General features: G+C 38.2%; 1 protein-coding gene across 1 annotated transcript in view; it reads right to left on the bottom strand.

Annotated features, from left to right (window-relative positions):
- The window catches only part of DOCK3 (dedicator of cytokinesis 3), a 482,665-nt gene that overhangs the window by 176,892 nt on the left and 285,009 nt on the right, over positions 1-20,764 (bottom strand). The window contains exon 6 of the mRNA XM_044912806.1: positions 11,656-11,740. Within this exon, the coding sequence (XP_044768741.1) occupies positions 11,656-11,740 (85 nt within the window). The remainder of the gene's footprint in view (positions 1-11,655; positions 11,741-20,764) is intronic.

Consider the following 20,764-nt stretch of genomic DNA (forward strand, 5'->3'; position numbering starts at 1 on the left):
TGTTGCTTCTATGTCCATTTTGTTGAGAGCTTTTTTTTTTTTAAAGATTTATTTATTTTAGAGATATGGTGGTGAGGGGCAGAGGAAAAGGGAATGAGAGTCCCAAGCAAACTCTGTGCTGAGCATGGAGCGCAAGTCAGGGCTTGATCTCACGACCCCGAGATCACAACCGGAGCTGAAACCAAGAGTTGGGCACTCAACCAACTGCGCCACCTAGGCACTCCATTTTGTTGAGAGTTTTTTTCATGAAAGGATGTTGAATTCTGTCAAGTGCTTTTTCTGCATCTACTGAGATTATCATATGATTTCAACATATCATTCCATTAATGTGGTATATCACCTTTATTCCAAACAATCCTTGAATTCCAGAAATAAATCCCACTTGTTCATGGTGTATGATCCTATTAATGAGCTGCTGAATTTGATTTGCTAGTATTTTGTTGAGAATTTTTGCATCTCTATTCATCAGAGATAGTGGTCTGTAGATTTCTTTTCTTGTTTTGTTTTTTTTTATTATGTTCAGTTAGCCGACATACAGTACATCATTAGTTTTTTATGTAGTGTTTAACGATTCATTAGTTGTGTATAATACCCAGTGCTCATCACAACACATGCCCTCCTTAATACCCATCACCTGGTTACCCCATTCCCCCCCCCCTTCTGTAACCCTCAGTTTAGTGACCTTATAGGACTTTTGGTATCAGGGTAATTCTGGCCTTGTAAAATAAGTCTGTGAATGTTCCCTCCTCTTCAATTTTGTGGAAGAGTTTGAGAAGGACTGGTATTCATTCTTCTTAAATGTTCAGTAGAATTCACCCACGAAGGCATTTGGTCCTCAGCTTTTCTTTGTTGGGAAGTTTTTGATTACTGATTTACTCTCCTTACTTATTACTAGTCTGTTCAGCCTTTCTATTTCTTCTCGATTTAGTCTTGGTAGGTTGTATGTTTCTATCTAGATTGTCCAATTTGTTGGCATATAATTATTCACACTGGTCTCTTATGATCATTTATATTTCTGTTGTATCAGTTGTAATGTCCTCTTTCATCTACAAATTCATTTATTGAGTTCTTTCCTTGGCAAGTCTAGCTAAAGGTTTGTCAATTTTGTTTATCTTTAAAAAAAAAACCCAACTCTTAGTTTCCTTCCTTGATCTTTTCTATTCTTTTTCCTGTTCATTTTCTGTACTTTTAGCAGAGCTTTATCTCCTTCCTTCTGCTAAATTTGGACTTAGTTATTTTTCTAGTTCTTTGAGGTGTAAAGTTCAGTTATTTGAGATTTTTCTTAATGTAGGCATTACTATAAACTTTCCTCTTAGAACTGATTTATTTATTTAATGTTTGATAAGTTTTAGTATGCTGTGTTTCCATTTTTTTGTCTCAAAGATTTTTTTTTTTTTAATTTCCCTTTTGCTTTCTTCTGTGACCCACTGGTTATTCAGGAGTGTGGTGTTCAATTCTCAAATATTTGTGAATTTTCTGGCTTTCTTCCTGTTATTGATTTCTAGTTGCAAATCATTGTCATAAGAAAAGATATTTCATATAATTTTAATCTTCTTAAATTTGTTAATACTTATCTTGTGGCCTAACATCTGCTCTATCCTGGAGATTGTTCCACGTGCACTTGAGAAGAATGTATATCCTACTCTGCTTTAGGATGGAATATTCTGTATATGTATGTTAGGTCCATTAGGTCCTAAGTATAGGGACCTAAGTCAAGTCTAATGTGTCCTTATTGATTTTCTGTCTGATCTATCCAATATTGAAAGTGAGGCATTGACATCCCCTACTATTACTGTGTTGTCGTCTATTTCTCCCTTTAGTTTTGTTAATATTTGCTTTCTATATTTAGGTGCTCTGAAGTTGGGGGCATACACATTTACATCTGTCATATGCTGTTAATGAACTGACTCTTTCTTTTTTTTTTTTTTAAAGATTTTATTTATTTATTTGAGAGAGAGAGAATGAGAGACAGAGAGCATGAGAGGGAGGAGGGTCAGAGGGAGAAGCAGACTCCCCGCCGAGCAGGGAGCCTGATGCGGGACTCGATCCCGGGACTCCAGGATCATGACCTGAGCCGAAGGCAGTCGCTTAACCAACTGAGCCACCCAGGCGGCCTGAACTGACTCTTTCATCATTATATAATCACTTATTTGTCTCATTACAGCTTTTAACTGAAAGTCTATTTTGTCTGATATAAGAATAGCTACGACTGCCATCTTTTGGGTATCTTTTTTCTATCCCTTTCCTTTCAGCCTATGTGTGTCCACAAAGCTAAAGTAAGTCTGTTATAAGTAACATATTCTTGGATCATTTCTTAATCTCTTTAGCCACTCTATATCTCTGATTGAGAATTTAATCCATTTATATTTAAAGTAATTTCAGTAGGGAAGGATTCATTATTGCCATTTAAATAAACTTTTCTGGAAAAAAAAGTTTTGTTTTCTAGCTCTTTTTGTAGTTGCTTTATTCCTGTCCCCCTCTCTTGCTATCTTTCTCTGTGAACTGATGATTTTCCATAGTGGTATGCTTATGCTTTGATTCCTTCCTCTTTATTTTGTGTGTATCTACTGTAGGTTTTTGCTTTCTGGTTACATGAGGCTTACATAAAAATCTTATAGCTGTAACAGTCTATTTTAGGATAATTACAACTTAACTTCAATCCCATACAAAATCTCTACCCTTTTACTCAACACCTCCCCCTTTATGTTTTGGATGTTCCAATTTATATGTTTTTATATTGTGTATCCATTAGCAACTTATACTAGCTATAATTATTTTTTTCATGTTTCAAGTTTTTATTTAAATTCTAGTTAGTTAACATAGAGTGTAATATTGGTTTCACGAGTAGAATTTAGTGATTCATTACTTACATATAACACCCAGTGCTCCTCACAAGTGCCCTCCTTAATATCCATCACCCATTTAGCCCATCCCCGACCCACCCCCCCTCCAGCAACCCTCAGTTTGTTCTCTATAGTTAAGAGTCTCTTATGGTGTGCCTCCTTCTCTATTTTTTCTTCCCCTATGTTCATCTGTTTTGTTTTCTTAAATTCCACTATGAAAGCATTTGGTATTTGCCTTCCTCTGATTGACTTAATTTGTTTAACACAATAAACTCTAGCTCCATCCATGTTGTTGCAAATGGCAAGACTTTATTCCTTTTCATGGCTGAGTAATATTCCATTGTACATATTTATCCATTCATCAGTCAATGGACATTTAGGTTCTTTCCATAATTTGGCTATTGTTGATAATACTGCTATAAAGCTCAGGGCACATGTGCCCCTTTGAATCAGTATTTTTGTATCCTCTGGGTAAATACATAGTAATGCAATTGCTGGGTCATAGGGTAGTTCTATTTTTAACTTTTTGAGGAACCTCCATACTGTTTTGCAGAGTGGCTGTACCAGTTTGCATTCCCACCAACAGTGTAAGAGTGTTCCCCTTCCTCCATACATCCTAGCCAACATCTGTTTTTTCTTGTGTTGTTGATTTTAGCCATTCTGACTGGTGTGAGGTGATATCTCACTGTAGTTTTGATTTATATTTCCCTGATGATGAGTGAGGTCGAGCATCTTTTCATGTATCTGTTGACTATCTGGATGTCTTTTTTTGAAAAATGTCTGTTCATGTCTCCTGCCCATTTCTTAACTGGATTATTCATTATTTTGGGTGCTGAGTTTGATAAGTTCTTTATAGATTTTAGATACTAACCCTTTATCAGATATGTCATTTGTAAATATCTTCTCCCATTCGGAAGATTGTCTTTTAGTTTTGTTGATTGTTTCCTTTGCTGTGCAGAAACTTTTTATTTTTATGAAGCCTCAATAGTTCATTTCTGCTTCTGTTTCCCATGCTTCCAGAGATGTGTATAGTAAGAAGCTGCCAAGACTGATCTCAAAGATCTCTTTCTGCCTGTGTTCTCCTCTAGGATTTTAGTGGTTTCCTGTCTCACATTTAGGTCTTTCATCCATTTTGAATTTATATTTGTGTATGGTGTAAAAAAGTGGTCTAGTTTCATTCTTCTGCATGTTGCAGTCCAGTTTTCCCAACACCATTTGTTGAAGAGACTGTCTCTCTTCCATTGGATATCCTGCTTTGTCAAAAATTAGTTAACCATATAGTTGTGGGTCCATTTCTGGGTTTTCTATTCTGTTCCATTGATCTATATGTCTGTTTTTATGTTAGCTACAGTTACTTTAAAATTTTCTGTCCTTTAATCTTTATACTAGAGTTATAGAACACCATATTACATACTAGAGTTATAGAACACTATATAGGTATATAGTCAAATTCAGAATAATCCAATGCTACAGAACACTCATGAAAGAAATTGAAGAAGACACAAAAAGATGGAAAAATATTCCATGCTCATGGATTGGAAGAATAAACATTGTTAAAATGTCTATGCTACCCAGAGCAATCTATACCTTTAATGCCATCCCAATCAAAATTCCAATGACATTTTTCAAGTGCTGGAACAAACAATCCTAAAATTTGTATGGAATCAGAAAAGACCCCGAATATCCAAGGAAATGTTGAAAAAGAAAAACAAAGCTGGGGGCATCACGTTGCCTGATTTCAAGCTATATTACAAAGCAGTGATCACCAAGACAGCATGGTACTGGCACAAAAACAGACATACAGACCAATGGAACAGAATAGAGAGCCCAGATATGGACCCTCAACTCTATGGTCAAATAATCTTTGACAAAGCAGGAAAAAATATGCAATGGAAAAAAGACAGTCTCTTCAATAAATGGTGCTGGGAAAATTGGACAGCTATAAACAGAAGAATGAAACTCAACCATTCTCTAACACCATACACAAAGATAAACTCAAAGTGGATGAAAGACCTCAATGTGAGACAGGAATCTATCAAAATCCTAGAGGAGAACAGAGGCAGTAACCTCCTTGACATCACCCACAGCAACTTCTTTCAAGATACATCTCCAAAAGCTAGTGAAACAAAAGAACTTTTGGGACTTCATCAAGATAAAAAGCTTCTGCACAGCAAAGGAAACAGTCAACAAAACAAAGAGACAACACACAGAATGGGAGAAGATATTTGGAAATGACACTACAGATAAAGGGCTGGTATCCAAGATCTATAAAGAACTTCTCAAACTCAACACCCAAAAAACCAAATAATCAAGTCAAAAAATGGGCAGAAGATATGAAAAGACACTTCTCTGAAGAAGACATACAAATGGCTAAAAGACACATGAAAAAATGTTCATCATCATTAGCCTTCAGGGAAATTCAAATCAAAACCACACTGAGATACCACCTTACACCAGTTAGAATGGCCAAAATGGACAGGGCAAGAAACAACAAATGTTGGAGAGGTTGTGGAGAAAGGGGAACCCTCTTACACTGTTGCTGGGAATGCAAGTTGGTACAGCCACTTTGGAAAACAGTGTGGAGGTGCCTCAAAAATTTAAAAATAGAGCTACCCTATGACCCAGCAATTGCACTACTGGGTATTTACCCTAAAGACACAGATGTAGTGAAAAGAAGGGCCATATGCACCCCAAAGTTCATAGTAGCAATGTCCGCAATAGCCAAACTGTGGAAAGAGCCGAGATGCCGTTCAACATATGAATGGATAAAGAAGATGTGGTCCATATATACAACGGAATATTACTCAGTCATCAGAAAAGATGAATACCCAACTTTTACATCAACATGGATGGGACTGGAGAAGATGATGCTAAGTGAAATAAGTCAAGCAGAGAAAGTCAATTATCATATGGTTTCACTTATTTGTGGAACATAAGGAATAGCATGGAGGACATTAGGAGAAGGAAGGGAAAAATGAAGGGGGGGGGATCAGAGGGAGAGATGAACCATGAGAGACTATGGACTCTGAGAAACAAACAGGGTTTTAGAGCAGAGGGGGGAGGGAGGATTGGCTAGCCTGGTGATGGGTATTAAGGAGGGCACGTACTGCATGGAGCACTGGGTGTTATACGAAAACAATGGATCGTGGATCACCACATCAAAAACTAATGATGTATTGTATGGTGACTAACATAATAAAATTAAAAACAAAAAACAAAACATTTTTTCATTTCAGCTTGAAGAACTTGCAGCATTTCTTTTAAGTCAGTCTAGTAATTTTGAACTCCTTCAGCTTTTGTCTGGGAAAATCTTAATATCTCCTTTATTTCTGAAGGACAACTTTCCTGGGTAAAGTATTCTTGGCTGGCAGGTTTTGTTTTGTTTTTTTTTCCTTTCAGCACTTTGAACATATATCATCCCATTTTCTCCTGGCCTGCAAGGTTTCTGCTAAGAAATATGCTCATAGCATCATGGGGGGTGCCTTGTAAGTGACAAGCTTCTTTTTTCTTGTTGCTTTGAAGATTCTTTGATTTTTAAACAGATTTATTGTAATGCCTTGGAGAAGATCTCTTTGAGGATTTGAAATTGTTTGGAGACCTATGAATATCATGGATATCCAAAGATTTGGATATCCAAATCTTTCCCCAGATTTAGAAAGTTCTCAGCCACTATCACCTTAAATAAGCTTTCTGCCCCTTTCTCCTTCTCTTCTTTGGTACTCTAATAATGTGTAGATTAATTCTTTAAATGGTGTCCTAGAAGTCCCACAGTATTTCTTCATTCTTTTTCAATTTATCTGTCTTTGAGTTCACTGATTCTCCTGCTTGGTCCATTCTGATACTGAAGCTCTCTATTGAATTCTTCAGTGTTTGTATCCTTCAGCTCCAAAATTTATTTGGTTACTTTTTATGTTTTCTATCTTTCTGTTGAACTTTTCATTTTGTTCTTATATTATTTACCTGATTTTGTTGAATTGTTTTTCTGTTTGAGCTATAAGCTCTCTGAGCATCTTTAGAACAATTATTTTGAATTATTTATCAGGCAATTGGTGTATTTCCATTTCTTTAAGGGTCACTGAAAGTTTACTGTGTTCCTTTGGTGGTATCATGTTTCCTTGATTTTCATGATTCCTGTACTCTTGAATAGTTGTCTGTGCATGTGAAGAGCAGTCACTTCTTCCAGACTGTACTGACTGACTTAGATAGAGGAAAGACCTTCACCAATGGGTGGGGGCATGCCAGAGAATGCTGTGACTCTGGGCCTAGCAGTGCAGGGTGCTAAGTACATGTGGCAGCTCTGGGCCCAAGAGTGTATATCTCACTGGTTTAGGCCACATAGGTCCACAACATCACCATGTGATCCTTGTGGAGAGCTGCAGAGGGTCCACAGTGTCTGCAATGGTTGTTGGGGTCCTCAGTGGCTCTTCCAAGTCCAGCAGCTAGGAATGTGGGCAGACAGCAGTGGTGGCCAGAGCTGGGTAGTATGTATTACCCTCAGCTGCCGATACCTGCAAAATGTCAGGGGAAAGCTGCAGACACAGAGGTAATTGTAAGGGCTGGGACCAGGAGAAGAGGCTGATGCCAATTGCACATGCACTAGCAACTGCAGGGGCCCTGGTTATTGGCATGCATTTGTGCAGCTGTAGAGGCAGTGGAGACTGGGACAGGAGTTGGGTTGGCAATATGCAGGTGCATAGCTGCAGGGGCTAGCTTTGGGTGAGTCCATTGATGCAGGCCATTGACAAGTGTCAAGGGCAAATATGGACCCATAAGCAGCTGTGGGGGCCTTGGCTGCTGGCATACACTCCTGTGTTTACAGGAGTTCACCATGGGAGCATGCACGCCAATGGAGGCCAGTGACAGAAGTCAGGCTAGCAGTGTGCAGGTATACAGCTGCAGGGGCTAGGCATGAACATATGCACAACCATGGGGGTCAGCCATGGGAGTCTAGGCTGGTATGTTACATGTGCATAGCCACAGAGCAGGGGCTGGCTGCTGCATATTTCATGCCCCAGCAAGGGGTGGGGAGAGAGCAGGAGGTGCTCAGGGGGCTGGAATCTGTGAATGCAAATACCTGTGGGGTGAAAAACTTGGTGAAAAAATATGCAGGGGTTTTGTGGCAGCTTCGCTGGCCACTGGTTTCTTCAAAGGTGGAAGATGCTGGGGTCCTCTGTGAGCAGTCTGCTGGGGTCCATGACAAGGTCCTCAGTGATTAAAGCTGCAGGGGTTTGTAGCATCTATAAGGGTAGTTGAAGTCCTTGGCAGTGAAGGCTGCTGGGATCCTATGCAGAGCAGGCCAGTGGGAACCATGGTCACTCTCGCTGCATGGCTGATACAGGTAGCCCCTGCCCTTTTCCTTGTTCCTACCTATCTCTAGTTGTCTCAGCTTTGCCAGTCTCTGGGTGGGGTAAAACTGAAGTGGTTCCTCTTATACAGTGGCCTGAAGGGCTGGGTAAGCTGGTTACTCCTCCTCCTCTCCTTTTTCCTAGAGAGGGGAACTCTTTTAAGCCAGGAGTTCTTTCTTGGTGCTGAGCAGTGCCATCCTGGGGCATGGAATGATGCAGCAAAATAAAACTGTTCTTCCTACCCTTTTTTATAGTTATTCTGAGGTTTTGCTCTACTGTCTTACTGAGGCTTCTTAAGTGATAGCTTTCTTCTGAGCTCTCCCAGAGCTATTTTTCATTTGTGCCTAATTGTTGATCTTCATGGGGGACAGAGGATGGAAAACTCCTATTCCACCATCTTGGTGATATCATCACCCTGGAAAATTTTTAATAAGATTTCTTCAGTAATTTTCTTTCTTTTTCTCTGTTCTGTCCTCTGAAACTCCATTATCTGGATATTGGACCTCTTGGATCAAACCTCTAACATTTCTCTCCTATTGATAGTTTTTTGTTGCTGTCACCCTATTTTCTAATCTTTGTATCAAGCTTATCCCTGTTATCTCATTTGTAATTTTCTAGAGCTCCTTTGATTGCTTCTTAGATTTCTCCACTCTGTCTCCTTGTTGTTTCCTCATTTCTCTTTGCAGACAGCAACCATCATTTTCTTCTATTGACTGTCTGTTTCTTCCAAGTTCCTTTCACATGTATTTGTTCTGGTCTCTAACTTTTATGGGAGGTTTCCTCCAATGTTTATTGATGCTTGGCTGTTTGGAAGTGCTGTGTAGGATCTACTGAACACTGGGTTTCACTGTATGGAGGTCGGGGAAAAGGAGTGGTCATCTCATCCAACAGCTTTAAATACCACATATACTTTGATGACTTTAAAATTGTTATATCTGAACTTCACTTCTGAGGTCCAGACTTCCAACATCTCAGTTTGGCAGTTTAAAAGGCATCTCAAACTTGAAAGGAAAAACCAGACCAATATATTGATCCCCACTGCTGTATTCCCAAACCTGCTTCTCCCAAAATGTTTCCTATTCTACTTTTACAAGGTCAAAATTGGGAAGATCAAAACATAGGAGTCGGTCTTCTTTGTACACACATACCAAATCATATGTACACACATACATTCTTTTTTGTACACACATACCAAATCAATCTATCAACAACTCCAAATGGATTTATCTCCAACACACATTCATAATCCAACAATTTCTTACTACTTTCTTTGCTCCGACTCTAGCCCAAATATTGAAAATTAAAATCTTTTTGCTTTAATGACTGCTCCCTGCTTCCATTCTTGCCCTACTCCAGTCCTTCTGCGCACATCAGCCGGAGGGATCCTTTTAAAATGTAAGACAGATCATGTGATTCCCCTGCTCAAATACCTTCATAGGCTTTAAATAAAATGCAAAATCCTCACCAAAAATAGAATCCTCTAAGCCACCATTGTGAGGGAGGTTCTTAGCCTCAACCTCTCAATCACCCTTCACTTTCCACATCTAATTAATCATCAAATTGATTTTTATTTACTAACATCTACATTCTCTACTGCATTTCTTCTTCATTCTTATTGCTGTCTAGCCATTATTTATTGCCCGAACCACTTCTGTGGTCTCCTTCCTCCCTGATTCTAGTCTTCTGCATTTTACATTTTCTATAGACAGAGACAGCATTTAAAACCCATATCCGGGGGCACCTGGGTGGCTCTGTCAGTTATGTATCCGACTCTGATTTTAGCTCAGGTCATGATCTCAGGGTTGTGAGATTGAGCCCCAAATTGGGCTCCATGTTGGACATGGAACCTGCTTGAGATTCTCTCTCTCTCTCCCTCTCTTAAAAAAAATAAACACACCCATATCCATATCCAATCATGTTACTCCCATGGTTACATCAGACTGTTGGAGGGAGTGCAATTTGGGGCTTACAAAACTCTTCATGATCTGACCCTTGCCTCCTTCTGTACCTTACCATCCCAATCACTAATGCATACTTACATGCCAAAGTTACCAAATATCTTATAGTTTCCTGGAACTACCACTTCCTATGCTGTTGTGCCATTTTGGAATGTCTCTCCTTGTTTGTCCTCTAGGTGAACCCTCGTCCACCCCTCAAGGCTCACCTTGAGTATTATTGCCACTGGAAGCTTTCATTGATTTTTTTCCAGCCCCAAGTAATCAGTCACTCCCTCTAACAACATCAGTGTATATGCAGCACATATATTGCAATTGTTTGCTTGTGGTCTCTTTGATCCCACTAGAATGGTTTCTAAACATGGGGACCATGTATAGACTTCATGGACAATCATCAGAAGGAACTGTCAATTCCCTAAAATGGAGTGTAAAACTTTGTATGCAAAACCATACTTGCGCTGTCCTAGGAAGAAATTCTATCTGGTCTTCATGACCCAGAAAGGTTTAAGATCCAATACTCCAGATGGTGATATTCTTGAGGGAAGGGATAAGTCTTGTTAATCTTTAATCTCTACATGCCATGCTTATCACATAGTTAGGGTAACTATACACAAATGCTTTTGTACACTAGCAAATATACATAAGCAATTGATATGTTACTTGTATATTATTTAGGCAAATTTCCAAAGATCCTCGACCAGGCAACATACTTCATATCTTTGAAGTTCCCTATAAAAATTACACTTTCCTTAAAGAAAAACTTATAATTCTTTCTAAAACCTGTAATTCTCACCAAAAAATAATTCTCAAATACATAACTCCTCAAAGTTTTACCCAGTCCCTTTGTCTAAGCTTAATAGTCACCCGAGGTTTCTGATGTTTGTTTGTTTTACCTCAAAATTTTTTACCTTTCTTTTAGTTACTTCTCATTCAGCCTGTAAAATGTAATCTTGGTCATTAATTAACTCAAAACACTTTAATAACAGCACTGGGTGTTATATGAAAACAATGAATCATGGAACATTACATCAAAAACTAATGGTGTACTGTATGGTGACTAACATAACATAATAAAATTAAATTAAATTAAAAAAAATAACTGCCAATAGACAGTTAAGGATGCATCAGGTCTCTTAGAAATACTGGTACATTACTTCCAGGTTTAATCATTACATTAACCAATAAATTGGCTCTTTACAGCTTAACTACCTTCCTTTTTAAGAGGTGGGGAGAGACAGAATTTTGGTAACTGCTGCAGGCTGAAGGAGCTCCATTCACCACAAAAAACAATAGATAAATGACCCCTAGATATTATGGTACAGCTTTACACCGTAATTCCATTTAGAAAGCAAAGGAGGTATGTAGCGTCAAAATAAGGAAGACCCCTTACATACAATGGGACAAAGACAAAGGAACAACTTTAGCAATATTGTTTCATAATGTAACTAGGGAAAATAAAGGAGAAAAAATGAGGTGTGCAGGAACAAACTTACCCTGTGTTAGATTTCTTACCATTTTATAGAGATCTGAGACACTAATCTGGTCTGAATCCACTACTTCAAAGTCCTTTCGGGGCACCAAGTCCAGGCCCAAATGCCTAGTAAACAGAAAGAACACACTCAGCATGCCATGTCCTCAGATTACTCATCTCTCTTTATGTGCCCAGAAGCTCATAACTGCCATGACCTTGTGGACAGAGCTTGAGACACTACCCCAGCAGGGACATGCTTTTATCCAGTAACACGTAATTGTGCTCACCTTAAGGTAAATAAATGAGGCTGGGGATTTTAAGACTGACAATTTTAATCACCAAGCAGTTCCCCCTTGTGATGGTAAAAAGAACTCATTCAGTATCATGTCTATAAGAGACTGCTTGAGTTCATTAAGGATGTATTTTCTATAGATTATTAGTAAGTCATGTTTTATTTTTCTCTTCCTCCCAATCCTACAAGTATGCTCAAGGCTCAGTCATGCATTACTTTCATTAGGATGAAAAAATTATTCAGGGTCCAAGTAGATTTGTAATTCAAACACATAAAAAATCACCCTCCAAAAGATACTGAACTAAAAAAAAATGTATGTTTTGGGGCGCCTGGGTGGCTCAGTTGGTTAAGCGACTGCCTTCGGCTCAGGTCATGATCCTGGAGTCCCTGGATGGAGTCCCGCATCAGGCTCCCTGCTCGGCAGGGAGTCTGCTTCTCCCTCTGACCCTCCCCCCTCTCCTGTGCTCTCTCTCTCATTCTCTCTCTCAAATAAATAAATAAATAAATCTTTTAAAAAAATAAAATAAATAAATAAATAAATAAATGTATGTTTTAATTGAGTTTTTAATCTCATTTTCAATTTAATTAATACTGGCATTGGTTATAGTAAAGACCTTACCACACATTAGCCAATGTCTTTTTTTTTTTTTTAGTTCACCCATCTGTGTTTATTTGTTTTTTTGTTTTTTTTAAGATTTTATTATTTATTTATTTGACAGAGAGAGACACAGTGAGAGAAGGAACACAAGCAGGGGGAGTGGGAGAGGGAGAAGCAGGCTTCCCGCTGAGCAGGGAGCCCGATGCGGGGCTCGATCCCAGAACCCTGGGATCATGACCTGAACCAAAGGCAGACGCTTAACAACTGAGCCACCCAGGCACCCCCATGTGTGTTTATTTGTATAGCCAGCACACATGGTTATTATTCCCGATACATTTTAAATTCTTTGTTTTCTTCTCTCACAGGTGTGATCAAGGCTTTTACTTCTAAAAAGAAATCTTAGATGCTCTGCCCTTCCTTAAATTCACAGACAAAAGGAAGCTAATAACATTCTTATTCTAACTGGAAATGTTCATTTGTGTAAAACATCAAAAGTTCTACAATTGTCGATTTTTGACTCTCCGATGATTAGCCAATATGTTAAGAAACTTTATATGAAAGTTTAATCAAGGAGTACTACTCCTAAAAATACTCCAGGTATTTGGAAGATCTGATATAACTTTCGGAGGAAAGAATAAGAGATGGTGATTAATGATTGATTAAATACGGCAGGCAGTATGAGGCAGTGTAAATAACTTCAGACAGCCAGAACTCTTGCATTCAAATATGGCACATAATTTATGTTCAGTAAATGTTAGCTCTTTTCTCACTCTCTAAACCTGGAGTCAAATGGAGTTAGGGGGTTGTGGACCCTGAAATTGCTTTCAACAGTATGTGTGTGTGTTCATGTATGAATTTTTTCTGAGGAGAGGGTCTATAACTCTCATCAGGGCTTCAGAGCTGCTCTGTGACCACCCTATACTCCAACACAAGGGTTATAAATTACTGTATCTGGCAAAAGTATTCCATAGACAATGAAAGGAGAAGTATGTATTTTTTTCTCTTCAGCTAGACTATGAACCACTGTTAGAAAATACTAGCAAAACTAATTCTGTAGGCTCTTTCTGTGCATAAAACTGCCACTTATTTAAAATAAAACCATGTGAGGGGCGCCTGGGTGGCTCAGTCATCGATCGGCTCAGGTCATGGTCCCAGGGTCCTGGGATTGGGCCCCGCATCAGGCTCCCTGCTCAGTGGGAAGCCTGCTTCTCCCTCTCCCCCTGCTTGTGTTCCCTCTCTCGCTGTTTCTGTCAAAAAATAAATAAAAATCTAAAAAAACCCCCCCAAAAACAAAAACCATGTGAAAAAATAAATTTAAAAAGCCTGCTTCTCCCTCTCCCACTCCCCCTACTTGTGTTCCCTCTCTTGCTGTGTCTCTCTCTGTCAAATAAATAAAATCTTTAAAAAAAAAACCATGTGTACATCCAAAATACATTTGTTTTATTTATAATTTATAACCTATTTATAGGAAGAGATATGAAAAGGTTAAAGAAGTTGCAATAAGATTGCTAAAACAAAAATAGAAAATCAAACATATATGAAAAAGGTAGAAGCAAACATACTAATCGCATAGGTTAATATGATAACCATGATTAAGAATCAAAGTTCAGATTGGTACTTTTTAGTAGGCAAGAAAAAAGGAAAAACCTGTTTTTCTACTAAAAGATAAAAACTCAAGTTCTTCTATTATATAACTTACATCATCCTTTAATACAAAAACATGAATTTTTATAGGGTGTCTGGGTGGCTCATTGGTCAAGCATCCAACTTTTGATTTTGGCTCAGGTCATGATCTGAGGGTTGTGAGATCTAGGCCCATGTTGGGCTCTGTGCTGGGCATCGAGCCTACTTAGGATTCTCTCTCCCTCTCCCTCTGCCCCTCTCCCCCACGCTTGTGCTCTCTCTTTCTCTAAAAGAGGGGGAGAGAAAGAGAGAGAGAAACATGACTTTTTAAAGAAGAAATAACTTTTGGTACTAGGTGCAAAAAAAACCCCTCAGTTTTGCATGATGAAATCAGTAATACACTATTGGCCTTAACTATGATAGTTTACAGTTTAATGGCAAAACCATGCTATTGAATCTGATTATTGAAGTTAATGTACTTAAGTTAATAAGAGATTTAATTTTTATACCACTGGGATCCTGTCTTCTTATATCAAAAAATACTGCATTTAGTCACTTCATATTAGTTATTCTTAATTTCTCTGATATAATGTCCGGTCTCTGGCTTCCAGCACTTCCTGCATGTAAAGGCAGCAGCATCACAGAAAGCAAGAGAAAGATGAACACATCCTTTCTACCTCTCTTATCATAAAAAACAATTTACATCATAAAGATAATTTTGCAGGTATGACCTCAAAGTATTTAAATACTTCTATATGCATGTAGAAAAATAGTGGGAAGATCAAAAAATGACTTTAGTATTTATATTAGGGAAACTGAATCATACATTTGATCACTAAAAAACATTTTCCAATTTTCTATAGTGAGCTATTGAAACTTTCTAAAATACAACAATGAAGAATCAAATTTCATAAATATTCTTTAACCATTAGTTCTCATAAAATATATAACAGTTTAACTATTACAATTAAGTAACAAAAAGGACTGTGTGAATATTCCAATCAAAACAGGTATTTTCAAAGCGTAGAAAAAAATCCCAGTGGACCTAAGTCAATAGGGCTGGGATTGAGTGCATGTGCTTTGTGGTTGTGCACCATACACAGCGATGGGCTGTCTAGACTGACATTTATGCAAACTCTGTCTTAGCACTGTGACACCCTTAGCTTGCTTGTCCATTCATCTACCCATGCATACACCCATCCACTCACCCCACAGGTACTCTCTGAGGACCTATCATTTCCCACCAGTGGTCCTGGATACAGGGAATACAGCAGTTTTGAGTCAAGCAAATGTTCATATTCATCTGGGAGCAGTGTTTTCTGTCTCCTAGAAGTCAGTAGAGCACAGTACCTTTTAGTTTCTTGATGTCATTATCTTAGGAAATAAGAAAATTATTAATGGGTGATCTGATAAAATGAAGACTGAGTTCCTTCTACTGAGATAGTCTTCAAAGGAGGACGAGTAGTTTTCAAAAGCTAACTTGGAGTACTGGCCTCACTGGAAAAAGGCAGAGATGCTGTACAGTGAGAAGCCACACATATTCTCTACAAATTTCATTCTGGAAAAGAGGTTTCTGGCTATTTCTCCCTGTGGTTTACTCTAAGAACAGTGAACAGAGTGGTTAATTTAGTCTTTTCTCTGTCTTCCCAGCACAGGGAGGCAGAGCAGCAGAGTACTGAGGAGCATGGGCTCTAGTGTCAAACTGCCTGATTTGCACTTTGGCTCTTCCCCCAGGCCACACTGTCCTATCTACTATCACAGGCTGTTGGAAAGCATTTAGCACACTGTCTGGAATTGTAAACTACTACTGCTGTTATAATTATCATAATTATGTGTTCCATCATTAGCCAAAATACAGCCTAAAGTACAAGGACTGGGATCAAAGAGATACAGTGTCTGAAAAAGAGACTCTTGAACAGATGAACACAAGCAGGAGGTATACATCTATGCATATCTATATACAGATGTAGTATAGAGCTGCATTTTCAAAAATGGCCTTACTAATTGTTTAGGTGAACAGTCTTCACAAAAACATTTAGTGTTGTCTCACCACCTGCCACTGATCACTCACTCATTCACTCCAATAATTCAATAAATATTTATTAGCACCGACTCTGTGCTAGGTTCATGCTGAACTTAGGGACACAGCAGTGTATAAGAGATACTCCTGGTCCTACATTCTTTCATGTGCACCTCTTTAAAGGCCCTGAATCTCTATATCAAATTCTTTGAATTTTACATTTCTTTAGAATGTTCTATACTCTATTCTATTTTCCATTGTATTTTTTCTTCTGTCGTTCCTCATCTGAACCACAGAACATAGAAGATAATGTGAAGTCAGTTAATTATAAACAATGGGTATTTTAAGTTATCAGGACTCAGTTTTCCCCCCAAATTGGTTGAGAAAGGCTAGAGATATTAAGATTTCCTGTATGCACCGAATGAATCATTGAACACTACATCAAAAACTAATAAAACTATATGTTGGGTAATTGAATTTAAACAAACAAAAAAAGATTTCCTGTATGTACTGGCTTTTTCTAATACTTACTGTAAAAAGAGCATATAGATAATAACTACACTAATGAAAGCATAGTTTATTTATACTTATATAATAATATAATAAGACATAAATAATAATAGCTACCCTTTACTAAACATTTACTTGGGATAGGCATTTTATATATATTATCTTTAAGCAATATGGGAAGTAGATAGTATTAGGTCCATTTTATAATTGAGGAAACTGAAGTCCAGAGAGGTTAACGAAGTGGACTATGAAGGGGGCAGAGGTGGGCTTGTCTCAAACTATGTCTGTCTTACTCTGAGCCTATGGTATTTCCACCATACCTGCTATCTTTCTACTAAGAACCACTGAAGTTAAATTCTAATAAGTGACTGTAATCAATTCAGTCATAATAGTTTGAGGGATGATTTTGTGCAAATACATCAATCCAGAAGGAAACAAATACAGATTGGTGAATGAGGGGCCACCAGTCATAAGAACAAACCTATTTTATTAGGTAGATTCACACTCACATAGTGCCTGCCAAGTGCAGACATTGTGCTAAGTGCAAGGTATGATGATGAGCAAAACAGATGCACAAAGAGTGAGTAAGATAAAGAAATTTAGTCATCTGAACATAACTTCATGGAAGGATTTTTGACACATGCACACTTTAAACATTGTTATCTCAGACTTCTTGGATATAGCAAGGTACTAACTGATGGGCACAACACCCTGTATAAGAATAACTCTAAGAAGAGGTTGTTGGAAACTTCTGCTAATTTCAGGCGTCCCGAAGCTGGAAAATATCACCACATCCTTAAAGGGAAAGTACTGAACCATAAACCCTTCTGAATCCTAGCTAAAAATCTACTCAGAGGAAATTTGTTGGCGTGAAGGAGGGGGTGGCAGTATTTTCTGCATACTACAGCCCAAACTTCTGCTTGTGCTGCTTCCTCTAAAACCAATTCCCTTGGTGAAGGATATAAACTGGGGGAAGAAAGGGACATGGGTGAGTTAGGATATATGAAAATCTGAGGGAGAGGGTATAAAACAAAGGGGGAGTAGAGAGACTATGATAGAGGGAGAGAAAGACAATATAAGAACTAGAAATTATATATTTATTGGTGATTTGTCTTAAATGTAGAGACTTCAGTATAAAAATATATGCATTATTTCATTTGATAATCTACAGAAACATCATTCTAACTCAACAAAAGCTTGTAAAATGCTTACACCATATTCAAATCTGTACTTTCGTCCTAAAGAAGAAGTACAAAAATCTTATAAATTATTCTATGAATAAAGCATTTCTTACTTAGGTATTTTTCTAACGCAAAGATCAATTAACCTGTGGGTCCTGGGTTAACAGGAGTTTAACTAAGGTATGCTATAGTAGCGATGAGATTAGAATGAGAAGAAACTTCTAGCAACATTTTTATGGAAGGTGTGGAAAATATTAACACATTGAAATTATATTGCTAGACAAATTGTTTTAAAATTCCATTGGAGAGGATGTAATTAACTTTTTCTTTGAATAGGAGACTTATGCAGAGATAATGGCTAGTTCAGTTGAGCACAACTTTATTTTATGCCCTTCTTATATTTCAGTTTCTAAAAATGTAAGAACACAACATTTTAAGTGCCAATTTTTAAATGATATAATTTTAGTAATTTTTACTTATGGAGTGAGTATACACATAGGCAAACAGGCCAACAAGTATAAGCCATATAAATTTAATTCTGGGATCTTCAATTCTTTTTGCCAAATAAATAAAAATTCTTTTTTTTAAATTTTTTTTAAAGATTTTATTTATTTTTATTTGAGAGAGAGCGAATGAGAGAGAGGGAGTACATGAGAGGGGGGAGGGTCAGAGGGAGAAGCAGACTCCCCGCCGAGCAGGGAGCCCGATGCGGGACTCGATCCAGGGACTCCAGGATCATGACCTGAGCCGAAGGCAGTCGCTTAACCAACTAAGCCACCCAGGCGCCCCTAAATAAAAATTCTTAATCTCAGGAAACAAAATAAAAATTGTTGTTATGTAGATGTGGAGAGCTCTGCATTTAATTTAAACTCTAAATAAAAGAGTATAATACCAGTTTACTTTCTATCCTTGAAAGTTCTAAATCAATGTTAAATCAGATATATACTATGGAACATACAGTGTTCACACTAGGAGAATAGAACAAAGATCAAATAACCCATGGACTAGAAATACTGGCAATAATTTGCTTGGTTTTAAGACTCACACTTAAAAATAATCAGAGAGATGGTAAGGTCCTGCATAAACTATATGGGCTTTGGGATCAGTTCTGGGTATAAAAACCAGTACTACCACTCACTATGCAACACTGGAAAAAGTACTTTGGAGTCTCAGTATCCTCATCAGGTAAAACAGAGCTCTTGTCTTGGAAGAGCATAATAGCATTTCATAATAACAATACATATGTTAGGGGCACCTGGGTGGCTCAGTGTGTTAAGCATCTGACTTCTGGCTTCAGCTCAGGTCATGATCACATGGGTTGTGGGAGCCCCCGCATCACGCTCTGTGGGGAATCTGCTTGAGGCTTCTCTCTCCCTGCCCCAATTCGCACATGCACTCCTTCTCTCTCTCTCTAATAAATAAATCTTTAAAAAATGCATATGTTAGACCATGCACTTCCCACAGTGATATAAGTAGATGTACTCAATAATTAATAACTGTTATTAATAACTTCTGAAATAGATCTTGACAAGGCAGAGCTAGGATGTCTGTGTAAGGGCTTATTACACAGTGGGGGGAGGAGCAAGATGGCGAAGGAGTAGGAGACCTAAATTTCGTCTGGTCCCGGGAATTCAGCTGCATGGGGATCAAACCATTCTGAACACCCCAACGAACTCAACAGGAGATCGAAGAAAAAAATACCAGCAACTCTCTGAAAAGAAAGGCGACCACTATTTGGAAGGTAGGATGTGCGGAAAAGTGAATCTGAGGCGATATTCGGGAAGACAGACGGCAGGGGAGGGGGCCTCCGTCAACCGCTACTGGCAAGTGATAGAGCAGCAGAGCAGAAAATCGGAACTTTTATTTATTTATTTTTTAAAATTTTATTATGTTATGTTAGTCACCATACAATACATCATTAGTTTCTGATGTAGTGATCCACGATGCATTGTTTTCGTATAACACCCAGTGCTCCATGCAGTATGTGCCTTCCTTAATACCCATCAGCAGGCTAACCCATCACCCCTTCCCTCTAAAACCCTGTTTGTTTCTCAGGTCCATAATCTCTCATGGTTCATCTCTCCCTCCAATTTCCCCCGCCCATTGTTCCCCACCTTCTCCTAATGTCCTCCATGTTATTCCTTATGTTCCACAAATAAGTGAAACCATATGATAATTGACTTTCTCTGCTTGACTTATTTCACTTAGCATCATCTCCTCCAGTCCCATCCATGTTGATGTAAAAGCTGCGTATTCATCTTTTCTGATGGCTGAGTAATATTCCATTATATATATAGACCACATCTTCTTTATCCATTCATGTGTTGAAGGGCATCTCGGCTCTTTCCACAGTTTAGCTATTGTGGACATTGCTGCTATGAACATTGGGGTGCATATGACCCTTCTTTTCACTACATCTGTGTCTTTAGGGTAAATACCCAGTAGTACAATTGCTGGGTCATAGGGTAGCTCTATTTTTAAATTTTTGAGGCACCTCCACACTGTTTTCCAAAGTGGCTGTACCAACTTGCATTCCCAGCAACAGTGTAAGAGGGTTCCCCGTTCTCCACAACCTCTCCAACATTTGTTGTTTCTTGCCCTGTCCATTTTGGCCATTCTAACTGGTGTAAGGTGGTATCTCAGTGTGGTTTTGATTTGAATTTCCCTGAAGGCTAATGATGATGAACATTTTTTCATGTGTCTTTTAGCCATTTGTATGTCTTCTTCAGAGAAGTGTCTTTTCATATCTTCTGCCCATTTTTTGACTTGATTATTTGGTTTTTTGGGTGTTGAGTTTGAGAAGTTCTTTATAGATCTTGGATACCAGCCCTTTATCTGTAGTGTCATTTCCAAATATCTTCTCCCATTCTGTGTGTTGTCTCTTTGTTTTGTTGACTGTTTCCTTTGCTGTGCAGAAGCTTTTTAT

This window comes from Neomonachus schauinslandi, chromosome 1, assembly GCF_002201575.2.
Source record: "Neomonachus schauinslandi chromosome 1, ASM220157v2, whole genome shotgun sequence".
Classification (NCBI taxonomy): Eukaryota; Metazoa; Chordata; class Mammalia; order Carnivora; family Phocidae; genus Neomonachus; species Neomonachus schauinslandi.